The 18509-nt window shown below is 39.1% G+C and overlaps 2 protein-coding genes across 13 annotated transcripts in view; one reads left to right on the top strand and one right to left on the bottom strand.

Annotated features, from left to right (window-relative positions):
• LOC111254189 (semaphorin-1A-like) overlaps positions 1-13922 on the top strand; it is a 32240-nt gene extending 18318 nt beyond the window's left edge. For 7 of the 9 annotated variants that reach the window (XM_022814782.2, XM_086975310.1, XM_022814783.2 and 4 more), the window contains 13 exons: positions 48-152; positions 1937-2048; positions 2202-2322; positions 2528-2659; positions 2814-2978; positions 4140-4295; positions 4503-4625; positions 5214-5427; positions 5687-5854; positions 6132-6315; positions 7840-8020; positions 8309-8482; positions 8900-13922. In XM_022814782.2, the coding sequence (XP_022670517.1) occupies positions 48-152; positions 1937-2048; positions 2202-2322; positions 2528-2659; positions 2814-2978; positions 4140-4295; positions 4503-4625; positions 5214-5427; positions 5687-5854; positions 6132-6315; positions 7840-8020; positions 8309-8482; positions 8900-8920 (1856 nt within the window). In that variant the 3' untranslated portion in view covers positions 8921-13922. The remainder of the gene's footprint in view (positions 1-47; positions 153-1936; positions 2049-2201; positions 2323-2527; positions 2660-2813; positions 2979-4139; positions 4296-4502; positions 4626-5213; positions 5428-5686; positions 5855-6131; positions 6316-7839; positions 8021-8308; positions 8483-8899) is intronic. The other 2 variants (XR_002674960.2, XM_086975309.1) reach the window with 2 other exon arrangements.
• On the bottom strand, positions 4449-17692 carry LOC147754185 (uncharacterized). Of its 4 annotated transcripts, none has more exons than XR_015317427.1 (4): positions 17146-17692; positions 15873-16040; positions 7453-7604; positions 4449-5861 (listed from the first exon to the last, which is right to left on the bottom strand). XR_015317427.1 is itself a non-coding variant. In XM_086975358.1 (4 exons), the coding sequence occupies exons 1-3, from the start codon at positions 17282-17284 to the stop codon at positions 15025-15027; spliced, it is 396 nt and encodes a 131-aa protein (XP_086831484.1). In that variant the 5' UTR covers positions 17285-17692; the 3' UTR covers positions 10510-14636; positions 14991-15024. The 4 variants fall into 4 exon arrangements, 2 of the variants coding, with proteins under 2 accessions (XP_086831485.1, XP_086831484.1); XR_015317428.1 differs by lacking the exon at positions 15873-16040 and adding an exon at positions 7838-15113 and having other exon boundaries at positions 17146-17687; XM_086975358.1 differs by lacking the exons at positions 4449-5861; positions 7453-7604 and adding exons at positions 10510-14636; positions 14991-15113.
• Between the last annotated feature and the right edge of the window lie 817 nt (positions 17693-18509).

Genomic DNA, 18509 nt, shown 5'->3' with positions numbered 1-18509 from the left:
TTTTTTAATGCACAAGGTGTGAACATTCTGATCTGGCTTGAAATTAGATGGCGACCTGTACGTTGGAACTGTCGGGCAGTTTTCTGGAGCAGATCCACTTATCTATCGCAAACCTCTTCGCACGGAACAGTTCAACCTAAAGCATCTCAATGGTGAGCGTTTTCCAGCGAGAATGACACCTAGTCTTTTTTCGTGCCTTAGAAACGCGTACCCTGTTAATGTTCTTGAAGCAACTGGCTCCCTATTACATTGTATATAGTTCATCAACTTTGATATAGTCTTTAGATCGATACCGAAAGCCAAGAAACGACTATGCGGGCAAAATGTTTAGCTAGACGTTGATAGCAGTACATTACATCTTTCTATGTAAGATCTACGAAGTTTCTATGTAACTTCGTATAGAACTTTTGAAATTTTTTTGTATGCACATTTCACTTATCGGCTTGCATTAAAGCTCAGCGTTTACTATCTCTAGCCGGTTCTACGTTCATGGAAAAGCTTACATTTTTACCAGCTTCATTCGTAGCGTTTTTCTGTGCGTTCGTTAGATGATGGAACCGAATAGGTACATATCCAACGCTACGCCCTTAACGACGTCTAACGAAGTTGTTGCTGAGACATACACGATTGTGTGCGAGATTGAAAAGGGGAAATTTTAAAGCGCAGCAAAACGATGAGTGCAGCTTGCTACCTGACGTAATAAATCACACTGGGCTGAATAATTCACTATATCTCTGGATGGACAAGCAACAACTTGTCTTTATGCGGTTTTGACGATTAAGGATATTCTGGCAGACTATAGTCCATTGAATTATACATGCTTCGATCCACAGATCTACCTGCTGTAGTAAAGGTGGTTCGGGACAAAAGGCAAAGCTCCAAAAATAGATCTACGAGTAGAATGCTCCCACATATGCCTCTTTCGTGTGCCGAGAAACTTGTCCGTCTGTGGAAGAAGATCATAAAAAATTAAACAAATAACTTCAGTAAAAGAAGTTAGCTTATCTCAAATGGTCAACAGTATTTCAAGTAAGCTGAAATCAAAATCACTTTCGGATCCTTCTACATATATACATACGTAACCTATGTATAAATCGTACGCCAGCCATTTCAAAACTGAACTTAATGATAACTGTGATATCTAGCGTATGACTTGATTTGAAAACATTGTGGTAAAAGCGACATCTATTAAGCAGTATACAAACATCCTATAGGATCTGAATTTTAAGGACCCCTGAAGACAAAAACCCTGTCGATGTATAACCGGGTAGTATTGCACAACAGGCCCAACTGTTACAAACGGCGAACATTTCTTCATTATGTACCAGATACTACATTAAGAACTCCTCTCAATGCAACAGACACAAGCCACCATATTAAATCTACCTGTAAACTTCCTGCTTCGAAGCAAGCATCGTTAGAAAAAAACTTGATGAGCTCAGTAGTCAGGTTAAGGTCCGTAATAAAATGGCATCTTTGTCGATTCTTGTAAACGACGCTTCGTCGAAATAAGACTGATCCATGATTCTCTCTATTATATAAACAGGCGAAACAAACTCTTCAATATCAGCCTCGCCTTTTTCAATGTCATGTTCACCTGAATCAGCGAAGTTCAGTGGCGTATTTTATATCACTACATTAAGCTATGGAACGTATACTGGGTTGTTGGGCCAATAAAGGTGCTCCTGGATTTAAATAAACATTTTAAAAAGGTGTTTCGATGCAAGAAGTATCAATATTGTAAAGACATGTTCGCTGGTACATTAAGTAGATATCAGCAGAGTACTCACATCACAGAGGCATATACGATTCGAGTACTTACTTTGCGTGCTGTGTATGGCTCTGAAAATATGTTTCCACCTAAAGGGACTACAGATATGCTTACGTGGGTAGATATTGAACATGGTATTATTGTTTTATGTTCTTTGTATTACAGCGCCGAACTTCGTCTCATCAATGTACATTGGATCGCATGTGTACTTCTTCTTCAGGGAAAGTGCTGTCGAATACATTAACTGCGGAAAGGCCATTTACTCGAGAGTAGCAAGGTGCGTCCTTACCTGGCCTACAAGGCTTATGCCCTAGAAATGTCGCACGCCGTGCGACATTTCATAGTCTATAGAGCGCCATGCTCATCTTGCAGGAAGATTAAATATTTAGTTATAGTTTAATTTTGTCTGTTTTTTCTCGTGCTGTTCCAGAGTTTGTGTAAACGACGCGGGTGGACCGCACAAATTTAAGGAAAGATTTACGTCGTTTCTAAAAGCCAGGTTGAACTGTTCAGTTCCAGGGGAGATGCCATTCTATTTTGATGAATTACAGGTAAACAACTACAAATGAGCTGGCTGTTTATGTGTATCGTGTTCAAAATAAAGGCCACTATTGAATATGACACGTAGTGACGTGTACTTAATAATATAATATATTACGCACACTCGTCATTTCAGTCGTCAAGTGCTGAAGCGTTCAACCTAAGCCTGGATGTAGCAATCGAATTTTACCTTTTGCCTGATTAATGTGTTTGCAGGCAACATCGCAAATTATGGAAGGATCATACAATGGCGATCGGATCTCTTTGATCTACGCCGTTTTAACAACACCGCATAACTCTATTCCGGGATCGGCTGTGTGTGCATTCCGAATCAGTGACATTTTGAAGGTTCAATCACATTATTACAGTCTTATCTAATGATATATGTGTACTATATAGCACGCCTACTTTTTTTCCACTCAAGTTAAACCACCTTAAACTCATACCACCTTAGGAAAATTTCAATACTAACTGTACAGTAAATACGATTATTACTCGTCAGGTATTTGATGGAGCGTTTAAGGGCCAAAAAGAGAAAAATTCTAATTGGCTTCCAGTGATTAATTCACGAGTGCCTGAGCCACGACCAGGCCAATGTACCAACAGCTCCCGCTCTCTACCCGATGTTACACTAAACTTTATTACGAATCATCCTCTCATGGACCAGGTAAGAAGGATAAACTTGAATTGCAAGATGAAATTTGTTCATGGACATAACGTTCACGAAATCGGCATCTTTCTCTTTCTTTGGGGAGGTTGAGGGCAAATGCATTATGCAGACCAGACTTCAAAACTGCGTTGTTTGTCTTATACTGCGGGACTCTTAACCACTAAACCCTGGGCCCCTTGAAGACTTGGGCTTTGGTTCGAGATATATTACTTCCAAACCAGTTCCTTCGCTACAGAAGCAAGGAGTTTCCGACAGCCCTCAGAGGCTCTTTTTACCCTAGGCAGAATGCGGGACACGTTGAAGGCTGTTTTTCCCACCCTTGCGGCTACATGTTCAATATGTTCGTTTCCAGACATCGCGGTACCCAGCGTCATGCCGAGGCATCTTGCTTTTTTGTGGATACTGATTCGGATATCTCCCAAAAAGAGGTTGACCCCTCTGGTTTGCTTTTGCCAGTTAGGTATACTGCTTCTGCCTTCTTAGCGGCTAACCTCAAGTAGCGTTCTTTCATCCACCGATTTTCCACTTCGAGAGAGTCATTTGCTTTATTTTCCAGGTCGTCTTCTACCCAGACCCTGATGATAAGAGCCAGATCATCATTACACCACTATTATATATTATTACCAATATTATTATATCACCAGGTCGGCATCTACCACTATTATTAATGACCACTTACAATATGTCTGCGTTCCTGAGCTCCACAGTCTGTGTGGCAATGACTACTACACCAATGTATGATTTTGTGTAGATCTACAGTATGTTCAAGATGGAATTTCGCCCTAGCTGATCCTTAGTCTTGGGTACCTCACAGCTTTCGAGGACACTACTGCGGGCGGCCATGAGGTGCACGCAGCCTATGTACGTCCTTCAAAATATCTGTAGGATCGTTTGGATATCTAGAAATCCTTCTTTTTGCATAAACATTTTGAAAGGGCTTCAGAAGTTGCTTTTACGAGACACGTAAACGATAGTCATAAACTACTAACTGGTTTATGTACTAATTGTTTAGTAACACTAATCGAAATACACCATTATACATTAACCGAAATAAATGACTGACGGGCCCAAGCTGTGTCTCGAGTCTGCGGTAAAGTAACCTACCTAAAATCTACCGGAATACGTTCAATGAGTATATACGATGTTTTTTGCTTTCAGGCCGTTTCATCCTATTTGGGCCGTGGTCCAGTCGTGGTTCACACCGGTTTCATGTATCGTTACACGGCCATCGCAGTTGATCCCCAAGTAGAAGCGGCTAACTCGAAAACATACGACGTTCTTTTTATCGGCACCGATCGCGGCCATGTTATTAAGGTGAATTTATAGTTCATCTTCAGATTAAGAACATCTAGGCTAATGCTTCTGACTGGCCCCAGAGCCCTTTGGAAAATGCTTTACTCAACAATGCACCAACTCTTACTTTTTAAATCCTTAAAAATAAATTAACAAAAAAAAAAGATGTATGTATACGCTTGTATAAAATAGCCTTTGTTATTAAGTGTGATTATTAATGATTTGCAGGTGATCAACGTCGTTTCGCTTTCCGCAGATCATCAAGGTCCAGTGGTCGTTGAAGACGTACAGGTTTTTACTAACCGTCAACCGGTAACTAATCTAGTCGTCTACAAATCTTCATATGAACAGGTATTTCTTGGTGACAGACACCACTTAGAATAATTACATTTAATATGGCTTCCTTTTTAGGTTTAATGGAATTCATCCTTTTCGTCGTACATAAAGCTTGTATCTATTCATGGCGAACCTTTACCCGACGATCTTAAGAGTTCAGCTAGACACTTAGTCATTAAAACTATCGCGTATTTCGCTAGCTTTTTGAGAGTAATACATACATCAAAAAAGATGAGACATACAGATATCTCTACACTTCTTTTTACAATGTACATTATTCTAGAGGTAACTGAAAAGAACCCTTTTGGTGGCTGGTGTTTCCCATTTCAGCTTCTGATTTTTTGCTCACTCCTGTATGAGCCGACCATCACATATATTTTTTAAACAGTTTCAATGTGTTTGAATTATGTTGGGAAGGATGGCTACCTCGTAATCCCTGAAGAGTCAAAATACCTAGTGATCTGCAAAAAAGATTTTAGAAAAATTGCTAACTCATTTTTTACGGCTTTGTAAGATATATATATATATATATATGATGGGTATTTTTGTTGGTTAGCTTTGATGATGCACGCTTAAGGGGAATGAACTTTCGATTGTATACAGAAGCTGATTGCCGTAAGCCGTGAGGAAGTTGTTGGCGTCCCGCTGTTCCATTGTGGCCGGGCCAGAACTTGCGGCGACTGTGTGCGCTTACAGGATCCCTTTTGCGCATGGAGCACGTCGGAGCGTAAATGTACGCATAAATGGCGCGGCAAGGACCGCCATTCAGCTGTGCAAAATATCGAAGAGGGATGGGACCAACGGTGCGGGGGTGGATGTAAGTCGTGTACAACTTTTCACATCGAACTAGTTTTCATACTATCATAATAGGCTATCTATAAAGTTACCTAAACTGAATTCATCATTTTATGCTCTTCTAGATGAAAGGGTCAGGTTAACTGCCCTCTGGAAACGATCATAGTTAACTTAGTTACTGAATGGGCCCGTCATTAGAAATTTGCCCTGCGTAGGCAATACAACTCACACAGGTTCTTAGCTTTAGCTGCTTCTTGGGTTACCTCCGATAATTGCTACAGCTCAAGCAACCATGCTCGATACCTTTCGATTGAAAAACAATCGAGACTCGCCTCTGTCAGCAGTTTCAATGGGGAACGGCTCGTCGTCATCATCTATGTCTGCCGATCTTCAGGACCTTTTGAACAGACGAGCTGATCGTGATGACCCGCTTCTCATGCACGCCACTGGTGAGCACTTAACGGTATATAAAGTCGATTAATACCTTTGTGTGAAAAGGCGTTCCCAACTAATGCGTTTCTACGACTCGACATAATAGAGGCGTATTTGATATATGAATTTATAATAAATTAAAAAGTGCACTAATGCGTCCGAATTAACTATATTGATATTGTGTGGCGCTATTTTACTTCAATAGGACTTGAGTGTTGAAAGCAGTCTTTTCACAAAGACTGCTTATAACGAATCTAGTTGAGTCAGATACAAAGTTTCATATGTTTGTTCTAGGTGATGGAACATACATCGCCACTGCCTCATCAATCGACTATACCGGTGAGACATTGGCGGTATGTGTGACAACAGCTATTGTGAGTTCGCTAGTGCTTGGCTTTATGGGCGGATACATTTTCGGATGCCGAGGGAAAGCTGAACATCTTATGGCGCTTGCCACCGACCCAGAGGACTACACTAGGCGAGTTTTAAGAGATGTATATCTTTTCAATATGTCCTGCCGGCACTAGAACCGATGTAGTCAGTTTTGTTGGTACAGCTACATCTGGTTATGAGTTTTTTTTTTATTCTAAGTAGTATAAAAATGAGGAGGCCACAAAACCGGACCACAGGCTTCATCATAAGGAGTCTGTTAAGGAAGTAATTCCTAAGTAAGTCCTACACCCAGCCTAACCCTAATTATAGCTTGGGGGCAATCGTTCAGACACCGCTAGAGCTTTCCGGTTGCAGTTTTGCCTTACTACATAATACCATTGTAATCGTGCAGCTATCGCGTTATATCATTCTAACTATCAACTGTTAATATTTATTGATGTTAGCCCCGTCTATCGTAAACATGGTCTGGGTGGCGACGTATTCCATTGTATCTATCGCGTTGACCGCTGACCCGTTTAACTATGCTTACCGCACAATGACAGCTTGCCATGCAAAAAAGCAATTATGTTCCTATATCCATCATTTGGAGCAGATGTTCACAAGCGGGTGTACGCCAAAGTATTTTTAAGCCTATTATTTATTACTGCAAGCAATTTGAAGGTTGTCAGAGCATACTTTTTAGACCGATAGTCTTAGCGGAAGCGATAAACGATGCTTCTAAACATAAGGTTAAATTTGCTTGTGTCTTTCAGACACAGGAGGTATATTATTGTCGAGAAGATGTTAATACATGTTTTCTATGTTCTGCAATAATCGGGGTCTCGTATAATCCTTTGTGGGGCTACTGAGTTTACTCACATAAAAGTCGTTCCATAGTTAAGCCTATCAACTATCAAAAACCGCTAATTGATATTACGCTCTTTACAAAGAATAGTTCAAAAGCGGATTTTTAAAAACGTGTTCCCAAAAGTCAAATTAGTAGGGCATCTAGAAAGATAGATTCTGTCAGCTGACAAAAAATCAAAGAGGGGCAGCGCACACACACACACACAAATTATGGATTAGTATTGGGGTAGATACGTTGTAATAGGTAGACGGTACATAGATAAATATATCAATTTCTCCTGGGATTGCTGAGAAAACTTTTTTAACTTAGATACTTTCTAGTTCGTGTAATATACTAGCGTCTATTTCTATCTAAAGAATTTGTAACTGCCTTTACCCATTCCAACACGTGAACGGTTTCGTTTAAAGAAGAAGAAGAATCTCTTAACAAAATTTTCTTTAACTGTTGAGTCTGACGTTCAAATTATATAAGGACGGTGAGAAAACGGTGATAATGAAGAAAGACGCTCATGTCAGTTCCGTCCGTATCTGTAATTGAAAGCAAAAATAATTGGTGATCGCTTTTAAATTGTGCCAGGAGCGATCCGCGGTGCAACAGACATTACTGCGTCAGCACGTACCGTAAACCTTATAATAACGATTAGTCAATAACGAAGTTTCTAGATATATATATATATGATGAATATATTTGGAAGTTTTTTGCAGTCAACGGTACTCTTATCGTTGAAGTGTGGCTTCCAATGGCATTATTATCATTATACAGGTATATGGAGATCCAGCGCGCAGCGGGCGGGGGGGGGCTCCTAGTGGGCGCTCCAGTAGTTGACCTTGGTGTTACGTACCCGGGTCACGAGCTTAATTACACGCTATCTCCACATCACCATCTCACAAACAGGCCGCTTCCACCACCGACTACTAAAAACGTAAATCTTATCCTCAACAAGGTAAGATCAGAAGCTATATTTAACCTTAACAGTCTTACATATCTATCTCGTTGTACTATCGAGACTAGGTTTCAGGTTTTATTTGGAAATAAGGGGCCGGCAACGGACCACCCGAGTGCCGCTGGAACGGATCCCATGATCGATACATACTACGCAACAAACGTCATTAAATAGAAAAGGTTGAACGTCTATTTGTGACATGTTATTATTTAGGACGTAAGTAGGAGCCTTGAGCCCGTTTAATTTCAAGCCACGTTGTGTATTCTAACTAACGATTTACTGTTTTAGAACGGTAAGCCGAGCAATCACCTCGGCGCAGCTGGTGGCGACAACCCTAATGCCAATGTAAATCTTGCATCCGCGATGACAACCTTGCAAAGACCCCATCAGCAACAGTTAACCCCAGATGATATGAATATTAACATAAATAATACACTATCAAGGACAACAACATTGCAGAAGGTAGAGTGCACATTAAAAAAATATCAAATCCTATTACCATTATGTCGTACGTTTTACCATTAACCACTTACTAGTAGAAAATAAATCAGGTTTCGGAAGTAATTGCTTGTATTTTAAATCGACCCCCTCGAAACGAGAGTGCTCTAGCAGCACACAGACCAAAAAAATAAAGGGACTGCAGCCCTAATCAAAACCAATTAGAATATTGTGTTTTCGAAGGTACTTTCGTGTGGCATTCTTATTAAATACAATTTTATAAGTAGCTTCTATTTAAGAACAATTAAAAAGCAGAAAATATCAATTTTACCGGCTTTGCCGTAGGAAAAGATTACTCGCTGTATCACTTTCATAATATTTTTGTTTGTAGAATATTCGCAGACGCATCACTAAGGATTGTGTGATCTATTTCTTTCGCAGGTAAAGAAGATCTACTTGTAGACCTCGCCGTCTAAGGACACTACCACTAAATCATTAACTTATGCCTCAGTCTACGCAAACATTGATGACCCAATTCGCTGCGGCCCTCAACACGGTAATAATTTGATAAAATCCAAAAGAAAGCTTAGGTGATTATTTTTGCTTTAGAATATCTTTGTGCAATAACTCTGAGAAGAAAGAAATGAAGAAGAAAGATGAACGAAAGAAAATGAAATCTTGAAACTGAGCCCTAAATTAGATGAAATATCTGATTGATATTAAATTGCCGGCTGAACCTAAAACGACCGAAATACGCTCTTTTCTTTTTCAGTCATCTGTTTTGGACGTTAGATCATTACAGACACAGATAGCTAAGGCCGCCTGAAGGAACACTGGAAGGCTTTTTTTATCGTCTGCAGTAGATCATTATGCTTTTTGTTTGGCATAAAAGATGTATCTTGCCACCTTCAGAGAGATTTTTTGAATAGATTAAAAACATTATACGAGTTTCTCTTGGCGTAGAATATACTTATTTTAGAATGTTCTCACACTATCAACTCATCAGTATTATTATGTTTACTATTACAACTATCCTTTTTTTTCAAATTCGTTTCTAACTATGCTGGTACCTGTATCCCTCTAAGGATTTCGGGTGTTCATTTGAACAACGACCCTAACATAATAGAAAGGTACATATCTTATGAATAGAATACACAATGTAGTCTTACAAGTACTAGACACCTATTAGCAATTTACGCAAGAGGTTATACCTATAGATTTCACAGTGACAGACGAATCATGAGTTTTTATTTTTCTGTCAAACCATGATCTCTGCATTCTAGACAACTACCTATGGCTTGTGTGTTCGTTGTTGCTTCAGAAGCGTTTTACCAAACTACAAGAAGAATAGGTTAAATGTTACTGTCGTACGTTTTATGCTGCGAACCCTATTGGTGAAATACCGTTAGCTAGCAACGTATGCTGCCTACCTCGATGCCCCCTTTTACGAACCTATGTAAAAGATGTTGCGGAAGGGCAGCGCACGCTGCGGAAGCGAAGGGGAACATCTGTTTACTGTTTTTTCAGCTTACATACCCAACCGCTACAAGATGTAAATACTACTTGTAGTTACATATTCAGTTTTAGTATGCCAAAGATCCAAGAAGGATGTCACCCTTGTTATTTTCTACTTTCTACACGCTATGACTTACTCATTCTAGTGCTACGTCGTATCTCCATGGTGTCAATTGCTCTAAAGAAAGAATAACAGGCACTTCAGGATAAATGACTTACGGTTTTGCTGTTCGCCAACAAACATTCTCGAATTTACCGTTGCGGATGTAGCTTTTGTGAAAAAAACGACAGCAGCGTACTGATAAAGACAAAAGCTTATGGAAAATGCTTCTAAAGCTATTTTTTTCAAAAATATTGTCGATTTAACACCATGTCATTCTAAAAGATACTGTCGAATCTAGGTGGGTAAGTGTTATTACATTTTTCAGATGAGTCAATTTTTTGCAAATTCTTCTGTCTAATAATAAATATAAAATCTGGAGCATATAATACCCATATGCAGTCTTTGTAAGATTAGAAGAAATACTTAGTGCTGATTAATGACTTTCTATAGTCTATAAAACGAACTTTTAGTTTATTTTAATATATGAACTCTTAGCTTTTGTTGTGGACCAGTTCCGCTGTTCGCAGTAATCATTCATAAATCTGCTTTTGATATCCGGGTTAACTTCGTGCAATGGCTGCCACAATAATAAAATAAATAAGTAACTTATAACCACCCAATGGGTCAGACCGAATAAACCGATGACGGCGAAACTAATGAATATGGCGGAGATGTGCGCGTCTGCTAAACAGGTCAACTACGCAAGTGACGCTCGAGTGACATAGAGCCAGCCTTTTTGCTAACGCGAAACAATCCTAATGAAAAGGAAAATATAGGTAGTGCTTAAGTATGAACGATATCGTCATCAACGAACAACGTATTCGTCAAACACATACCTATATATGTATACACCGGAGTACGGAAAACAGAGAGATTTATCTATACGCTACGGCTACCAAAATCACTTATTTCATACATATGTTGCCCCCATTTTGGATCTTCTTGAAGATCTTCTTCACAATTGTATACGGAGATCTTATAATTTCTAGTTAAATATCAAAATACAAATCTACGTAACATTGAAAAACTGTGAAAGTTACACTAATTCAACTAGGTATGGTCAGGGAGTGCGCAAGAGTGTATATACTAGATGACATTGTAACAGAAACAGCCTGATTTATTTCGATGAGTGTTACGTCAGAAGACATCCATAAATTGAAATTTCAGTGATGGTGAGAACTGCATGCAATGCTTCCTATAACCAATAGGTGATGGAAGCATATAAACTGTGAATATTCTCTATCGGGAAGCAGAATCCCTTTTCGAAAAAATAAAATAACGTTCAGTTACGTAAACGCAGAGCGAGCAGCAGAAATTAGAAAACTTATTGCCACAATGATAAGTTCAAAACAGTATTTTCTAAACTCCTTTTGAAGCTGGGCCGAAATATACAAGAGCCGAATTCCTAATATATATATAGATATATATTAAATTCAAATCTATCCTGGAAACAAAGCGGTAAGCCAAATAATTCGCTTTTGCGTTAGTTTAAAAAACCAGTATCTTGTTTTATGTGTGTTTTTAGCATTTATGGTTGTTGTTCATTCTGAACAAGCGTTCGGAATCACTACAATTCGAGTCCTACTAATTGGGGTACGTCTTTATAGACTTCAACAGAGCTATGAAATAACATGGCAACCATACAGACAGCGATGTACTTACTTAGCTCTCTGTATACTTACTAACTCTAACTACTTAATTTTCTGGCTTTTATTTTTATTCAGTTCGCTTTTCCTTATTATAAATTTTTGACAACACTGAGAATCTGTGTTGCCAAAGGGCCGTGTTAGCATAAGGAGACACCTGTGGTTGCATTTCATGTTACACCATCCTTCCAGAAAGTCAAAAAATATATCTCAACTGTTGATACAGGTGTATATGTGGTAAATCGTAGCCAATGCTATCATCGATAGCGTTAATAACGACAACTACAACGAAAGTTAAATTACGTCTACTTACACGACTGACGCCGAACAATACATACAAGCTATTTTCTGTTGATCACTATTTTATTTTTGCATTTTTTTAAAAACAGTAATAATTTTGTAAACAATACAGTATGTACAGGAAAAATAACTGTCCTGATGATATTAATGTACGAATGTTATAAGTATACCTTCGTAATTAATACATACTTTAGGAAGCTGCTTAAGTAATTTCGTTAATGACAGCCAAAGACCTATTTCGGCTTCTCTCCAACGTAGCTTTTCTTGAACGAGCAGATTCTATCAGATATTGCGCGCGTTTTTTTGAATTCCTAGCATCTATCGAAAATTCCGCTTTAATACAGGCAACAATAATACTGCAACTCGCCTCGGGTTAGTCGTTCATATCTAAGAGGCAAAGCCACTTTAGCTCGGAAAAGATCTCGATCATCGTCAGTCGGAATCCTACACAATCGCATATTACACAGTTCTCGCTAGGCAACCTTTCTGGCTATAAGATAGAGTTCCTTCAGCCATATATATATATATATAGGAGGTTGCTGAAAACAGAGTTTTTGGAAGGAAAACATATGAAGTGTTTGCATATCAGTTGAAATCTCGCCTAGCGTTTTCCATTGGCTACTGTACTCTAGACCACCTACTCATTTACGATTATCGCCTTCCCTCCGCTGGTATCACACAAATTGTATGCAATCTATCTTAGATTTACTAATCCTCGTGAAATAAGGTTGGTCGCGGCCTTCTAACAACCGTAATACCAATGCAGTATTAACACGGTCTGCCATTACAATGGCAATATGAGTACTTCCATCGAAAAGCGAGGTCATTTTTTGATAATGTGTCCTGCGTATATCCACAGGCTAAACTCAGGAGTGAACGCTTCCACCGAAGAGTGAAAATGTATATGTATTTCAGTTCTATTTCGCATTTAGCAAATCTAATTTGGTTGCAACAACGCTCATACACCAGTATATTCGGAAACATGATCGTTGCACATTTCTGGGAAAGCGTCAAAATTTTTTTATGCTTTGTACCAAAATCCAACCGACTTTAATCTTTACTGTGCATGGTAGTCGAGGCTTAAAGTACATTGAGACACTGGGTAGTGTATAGTATTATGAATGTGTAGGACTTATCAAAAACTTAATGAACTCGTTTGCCAAACTGATCATACGTATGTCCAGGTATTAGAAACGCACATTGTCTAAATGGTTTTTTTTCGAGGAACTAGCGCAGCTTCAACTGAATAAATGTCGATTGAATGCGCATGATGATACAAGACGCTACCTAAATATCTACTATATCTTTTATAGCCTATTATATCTTTTATCATGATTGTAATGTATACATCACATATAGCAACACTCCTACCCTTATCACTTGGTTATGTAAAATAATATTTTATTGTTATTTTTGGTACAGAGCGATATATAAATGCGAAACATGGATTATTATATTAGAGAGTAAGGCACCAGTACTCATCATGGCAGTATTTTTCAAGCAAGGACTGTGATAAGCTGCAAAACAGTATAAATAACGTAGAATAATAAAGAAGGATAGAAAGGCCGACGATGATGTCACAAAGGATTTGGTATTAGGTCAGTCAGTATGAACTGGAAGAAGGGTCAACCCTAAATTTTAAAATGGTGCGTTATTTTGCACGAGTGCGACATTTCGTGGTGCGTTTTTTGTTTTCGAAACGCGTTTGTACTCGTCGGAATCTGAAAGCGTTCATTCAAATGTGGTCACGTAAACTTTTAGCAGACGACTTGTAATGGACTATGCAAGATCAGAGTGTTTGAGCCATTCACAAATATAAGCTTCGTCTTGATGTTACAGAGACCGAAAGAACTTGCCGTAAAAACCTTGTATTCAATAAAATCCCTACTTACTAAAGAAAGCACGGTGAACCATTGATTCAAAAATTTTAGTTCAAACAAAAAAATTCGTCTTTAATTTAAAAATTCGTCTTCGTGCAAACTTATACAACAGAGTTGTGGCAAAACTTATTCAGCTGAAGCTTAAGAGCTAGTATTTATGTACAGTCAGTTTTGGTGTACATAAAAATACCATACTCGTTAATCGTTACAGCTGCCTTATGGTGTCTATTGCACTTATCATTTATTACAGCTGCATAAGTTGTGGTATGTTGATTATGACTAAACTTTACACAATAGGACCAGGTGAAGAAAGAACTAGGTATCAAACAGCAAGGAGTATCGAATAGGGCTAAACCACCCCTATTGCCTGACCTAAAGTATGGTGGCGAAAATGCCGCAGTTGCAACTGGCGAGGCCTCGAATCATGTACGTGTGGACCTCAACAGACTTTGCTCCTATAGGTTTCTTTTTTCAAGACCTTGACAATTGATTCCTCTATATAAAAATCGTCAGAATTTGGTATAAAAATATCGTTTTGAAACTTCATACATATACTGTTTTGACGCATACTTTTCGAGCAAAGGTTATTATTCAAAAAAAAAGGGCTATATTATCATTTAAATAGCAGAAGGCTATAAATCGATTGAGGATTTAAAAATATATAGTTTTTTTTAGTTTCAGTTTAGAAACAGTTTAGTATCTCCTAGTTTAGACTCACTCGTACAACATAGTACCTGAAAGACGTAAAAACATTTAATGGTAAGTCTCTTGTCAAAACTAGTTCGTTCTTTCAGATCGGATATGCTTGCCAAAGGATTAGCTTGCGTAGCTTGACGACTTTGTGTTGGCTAACAACTTTGGTGAAAATATAGGACAAACTGAAATTCTTAATTAAGCTCTAGTGAAGAATATAGCAATTAGATAAAAAAACAAGCGTAAGCCGTGCCTCATCATCAAGCAGAGATTCCCTTTACCCCTACTATTCGGACAAAATCGTATACAAACTAGCGATTAGGTAACAATGTCTGTGATGGAAATAAGTCGAACACTGGCTGCGGGTGTCTCGCGCAGATGTCCGCCTAACACACCTCGTAATAGCCGCTGTAACCGTCACTACTGCTCCTAGTACGCTTGCTTCTGCTCCGACGTAATCACTATATTGAGAAGCATATTTTTAAACGGTACAGAAAGCTGCATCACTTCATATAGCTCTGCAGACAATAACACATGAAAATTTTTGAGAAATAAACAGAACAGCATATTTTAAGCCAAGCTAATTACGAACTTCAAACAAAAAGTAATCGTTTTTAATTCTCTAAATTCAAAAGACTATTCGTAAAGTAAATAGTCAAGTAAGTAGTCTTTTGTCACCAACTATAATGCAATTATAACACTAATTCGCTGCACGGCTTTTGAAACATATACACTCTCCACTTTTAGGATGAACGCGTCATTTCGAATGTCACTGCGTCGGGCCAACAAGACTTGAAGAGATTTTTTCTTTTTTCTGTATTGATGAAATATCGTTTTAAACTCCCCAAGCCTATGTTTCATTGTTACTAAATGGTCTAATACCAACATCAAAAAGAGTGTGGACGAAGGTCAACATTTTCAGTGCGGGACCTTACGAAACTGAGTCTGGTCTCCAAAGCTTTAAGACATGACTTTGAAAATTCGCGCCAGACGAGGCATTTTACACCGATTTTCGTCGCTGCTTATCGTTCACTCTTTGAATGTTAAAAAAGCATTTCGAATAAAACATAAAGTACCTCGATGGTTTAAACGTGTTCAATGAAAAAGTATTTTTCCCAGCATTGATTTACCTCTATAATTCGAATAAGAAGATAGACTTTTTGCTAAATTATACACGATAATTGTGGCTCATATGAGAAGCACATAGATAGATCACATTCGTTCCTATTTGCAATTGCCCATGAGATTATATTCACTAAATGTCATTCACCACTTACGTTTCCGTTCAATCAACCCTTTGCCGCATGCGCACATTTTATTATATAGGGAGCAGACCGTTGTGAGCCACCAGCCGCCCGTCCATTCATTCCTGCGAGAATTCACCTGCATTTCTGCTGGCATAAGCGGCATCACTATCATCATTGCCATGATATTTGAAGGGCAAGCTGAAAAAGGGCCTTTTTGTTTTGGTTTGCGTAGGCTGACTTAACTGGTACGGATCTGTGAACAGCTACTGGCAGCTGTTATTTACCGTGCACATGCTGCATGTCGTTACTTACCCAGCTCTGACAGTGTGACGGTCATACGTTGTGCTTACACACATAGACGAACACTGCTCATGTATAGACATAACAGCTGTTGCAATCGTTCGTTGCGTCGCCTTCTGTACCTAAGTCTTAATATACCCATGGCTCGCGGCACTCTGACGTATTTTATGTTTGAAAATATTGTCAAAAGAAGAATAAAGACGCTTATCTATAGGCGAACTAGATATATTCTGGCCTGACTATCCCCCGAGCAGCAGAGATATGCAAATGTACGTCCATTTGCTCCGCCCACGTAAATCAACATATCGTGACCTCGATATATGAGCTGGAGTTAATTACATCTAAAGTCATTAAGAGGGCCGCTAAAACGAAGATCTAGTTAAAAAACATAAACATTTCATCATAAGTAATATTTTGAACTATTAGGGGTCCGTACAATATTCGTAGCATAGCCCCAGTAATCTATAGATATTGTGGGTCGAATTGCAGTGATGTAATGTAGAACGCGTCAACTTGAAAGTAAAATCACAACGGCTTTCTCCACCTCAGTATAGTGTTTCATCTTTTGCGACTCAAAAGGGGAACTTACTTCACTAGCATTACTTTGATAATTTATCGGATATATATGTTTAACCCGATAGTGTGACGGGTAGCTCTAATCAAGAAAGCGTAAGCCAGTACTTCCACGACGCAGGACATGCTCGTAAATAACTCGTTTTTTTTAGTAATTAGCGTCTATGGCTGCCGTGACTCCATCTGTGCTTTCATTTTGACAACTATAATAGCTGTAATGTTGTATATTGTGGCTGCTGACTAAAACTTGGTCGATATATGTGGTGCTGTGGCTCATACTTTTGTATGTTGTACTAAGTGCAAAGGATCTGAGCTCAATACAGTAATGAATTAGAATGGCATTATGTTTTAGAATAGGTTGGATACATCGCTAACGGATATATAAAAACATGTGGCCTACCTTAAAAGGGGCAAAGGTGCTATCACATACCAACAATGCTAGAAGACATACATTTCGAAGCTGGGTGGCTACCAGGAGGCCGAGCGCGCACCTTATGACTCTTCCTGTAGAAGTGTTCAAAAAGATTCCAGAGCCCGAAGCTATGAGCCGCTATGGTAATCCCACTCATATAAGCATGAAGCAAATGGTTGTAAATCGTTCATTTCCGCAGCTAACATCAAAGTCGGAATCCGTCCATTTTAGGTGATGGCAATTATCGGATAGGGGTGTCGTATCGATGGGATGGGCTTCTTAGGTAGCTACGGGACCTACTAAAATTTGGAAAAGTCGAACTAGTTGATCTTTGATAAATCATGGAAATGGTCCACTGAAATTGGTGGACACGCGAGCTAAAAAGCAACGTAGGTTATTGCCGCGAACGACGAAGACGCTCCTGAGCGGACTGTTCACTCGACAAGTGCAATCCTTAAGCTCAAATCAGAGCCCGTGACCCCCCCCCCTGGGTATTGCAGCGGCAAGGCCAAGCGGCTACCTACAACGACTGAGTTAAAATAGATTTGCAGCTTTCGGCTGCTAAAAGCGACGCTATTTGCATCACATTTCCAACGTACCAATACACGAACCCGCGCTGGTACCGTTAATGGAAGTGTCATGGAAAGGATAAAAGGGCCACACGATTTATACCGCGCACTGACATTATGCCGAAGGGGTTGCTTTTGGTGCTTCAGCCGAGTCCACAGAGTTTATAGCTGATTAGCGAGACGTTTGACGCATGGGGAGGGCCCTTCGCCGAGTAAAAAAATGTTTTGTCCATCTCGAATAAGGAAAGAGACACTAAGTATTAAATAGAAAAAGCTCGAAAACCCGAAGGGCAATTCTTGACGATCCAAAACTATTCCTAGTAGTAAATATCGGTCGTATTACAACCAATACTGACAACAGTTACTTTATAGAAACACGTACGTCAGCGATGTCGTTCTCGGCACATGGAAATCGAGTATTTTCATTCCTGTACAGGCATATAAATAAATGATGTACTAAATCAGCAGTTCACCTGCGCTAATGTATATATATATATATATATATATATATATATATAGACAATATACAATGCCACAAGAGCGAGGTTCGTGTACGGAAATGTGACATCGACAGGAGCCGTGGCTGTTCGACAGTATCTGTTTCATTAATTCGACCAATTTCTTTTGGAAAACATGAGCAGAAGCTTTTGTGAATGCTTGAAGATCAGTTCTTAACAGCCAATCAGGTATTGTTGGAGTATTTTATTACGCTACACCGTCATCAAACGCAAGGGCCGCTATCTCTTAGCGCTATTATCATACTGTATTTAACGTATGCTGGACTTCGCCCGAAGACAAACTACGTTCGCTAAG

This window comes from Varroa destructor, unplaced genomic scaffold, assembly GCF_002443255.2.
Source record: "Varroa destructor unplaced genomic scaffold, Vdes_3.0 BEIS01000007.1, whole genome shotgun sequence".
Lineage (NCBI taxonomy): Eukaryota > Metazoa > Arthropoda > Arachnida > Mesostigmata > Varroidae > Varroa > Varroa destructor.
This window is presented reverse-complemented; position numbering and strand designations above follow the sequence as displayed.

Excerpts from the sequence above, each read along its gene's own strand:
- LOC147754185 (XM_086975358.1), bottom strand. The coding sequence starts at position 17,284 with ATGAGTGGGATTACCATAGCGGCTCATAGCTTCGGGCTCTGGAATCTT. Across the intron at positions 16,041-17,145 it reads TATGTCTTCTAGCATTGTTG|CTTGCCCTTCAAATATCATG; the intron begins GTATGTGATAGC and ends GCCCTTTTTCAG. Across the intron at positions 15,114-15,872 it reads AGGGTTGATTGAACGGAAAC|AGCTATATGAAGTGATGCAG; the intron begins GTAAGTGGTGAA and ends TATTGTCTGCAG.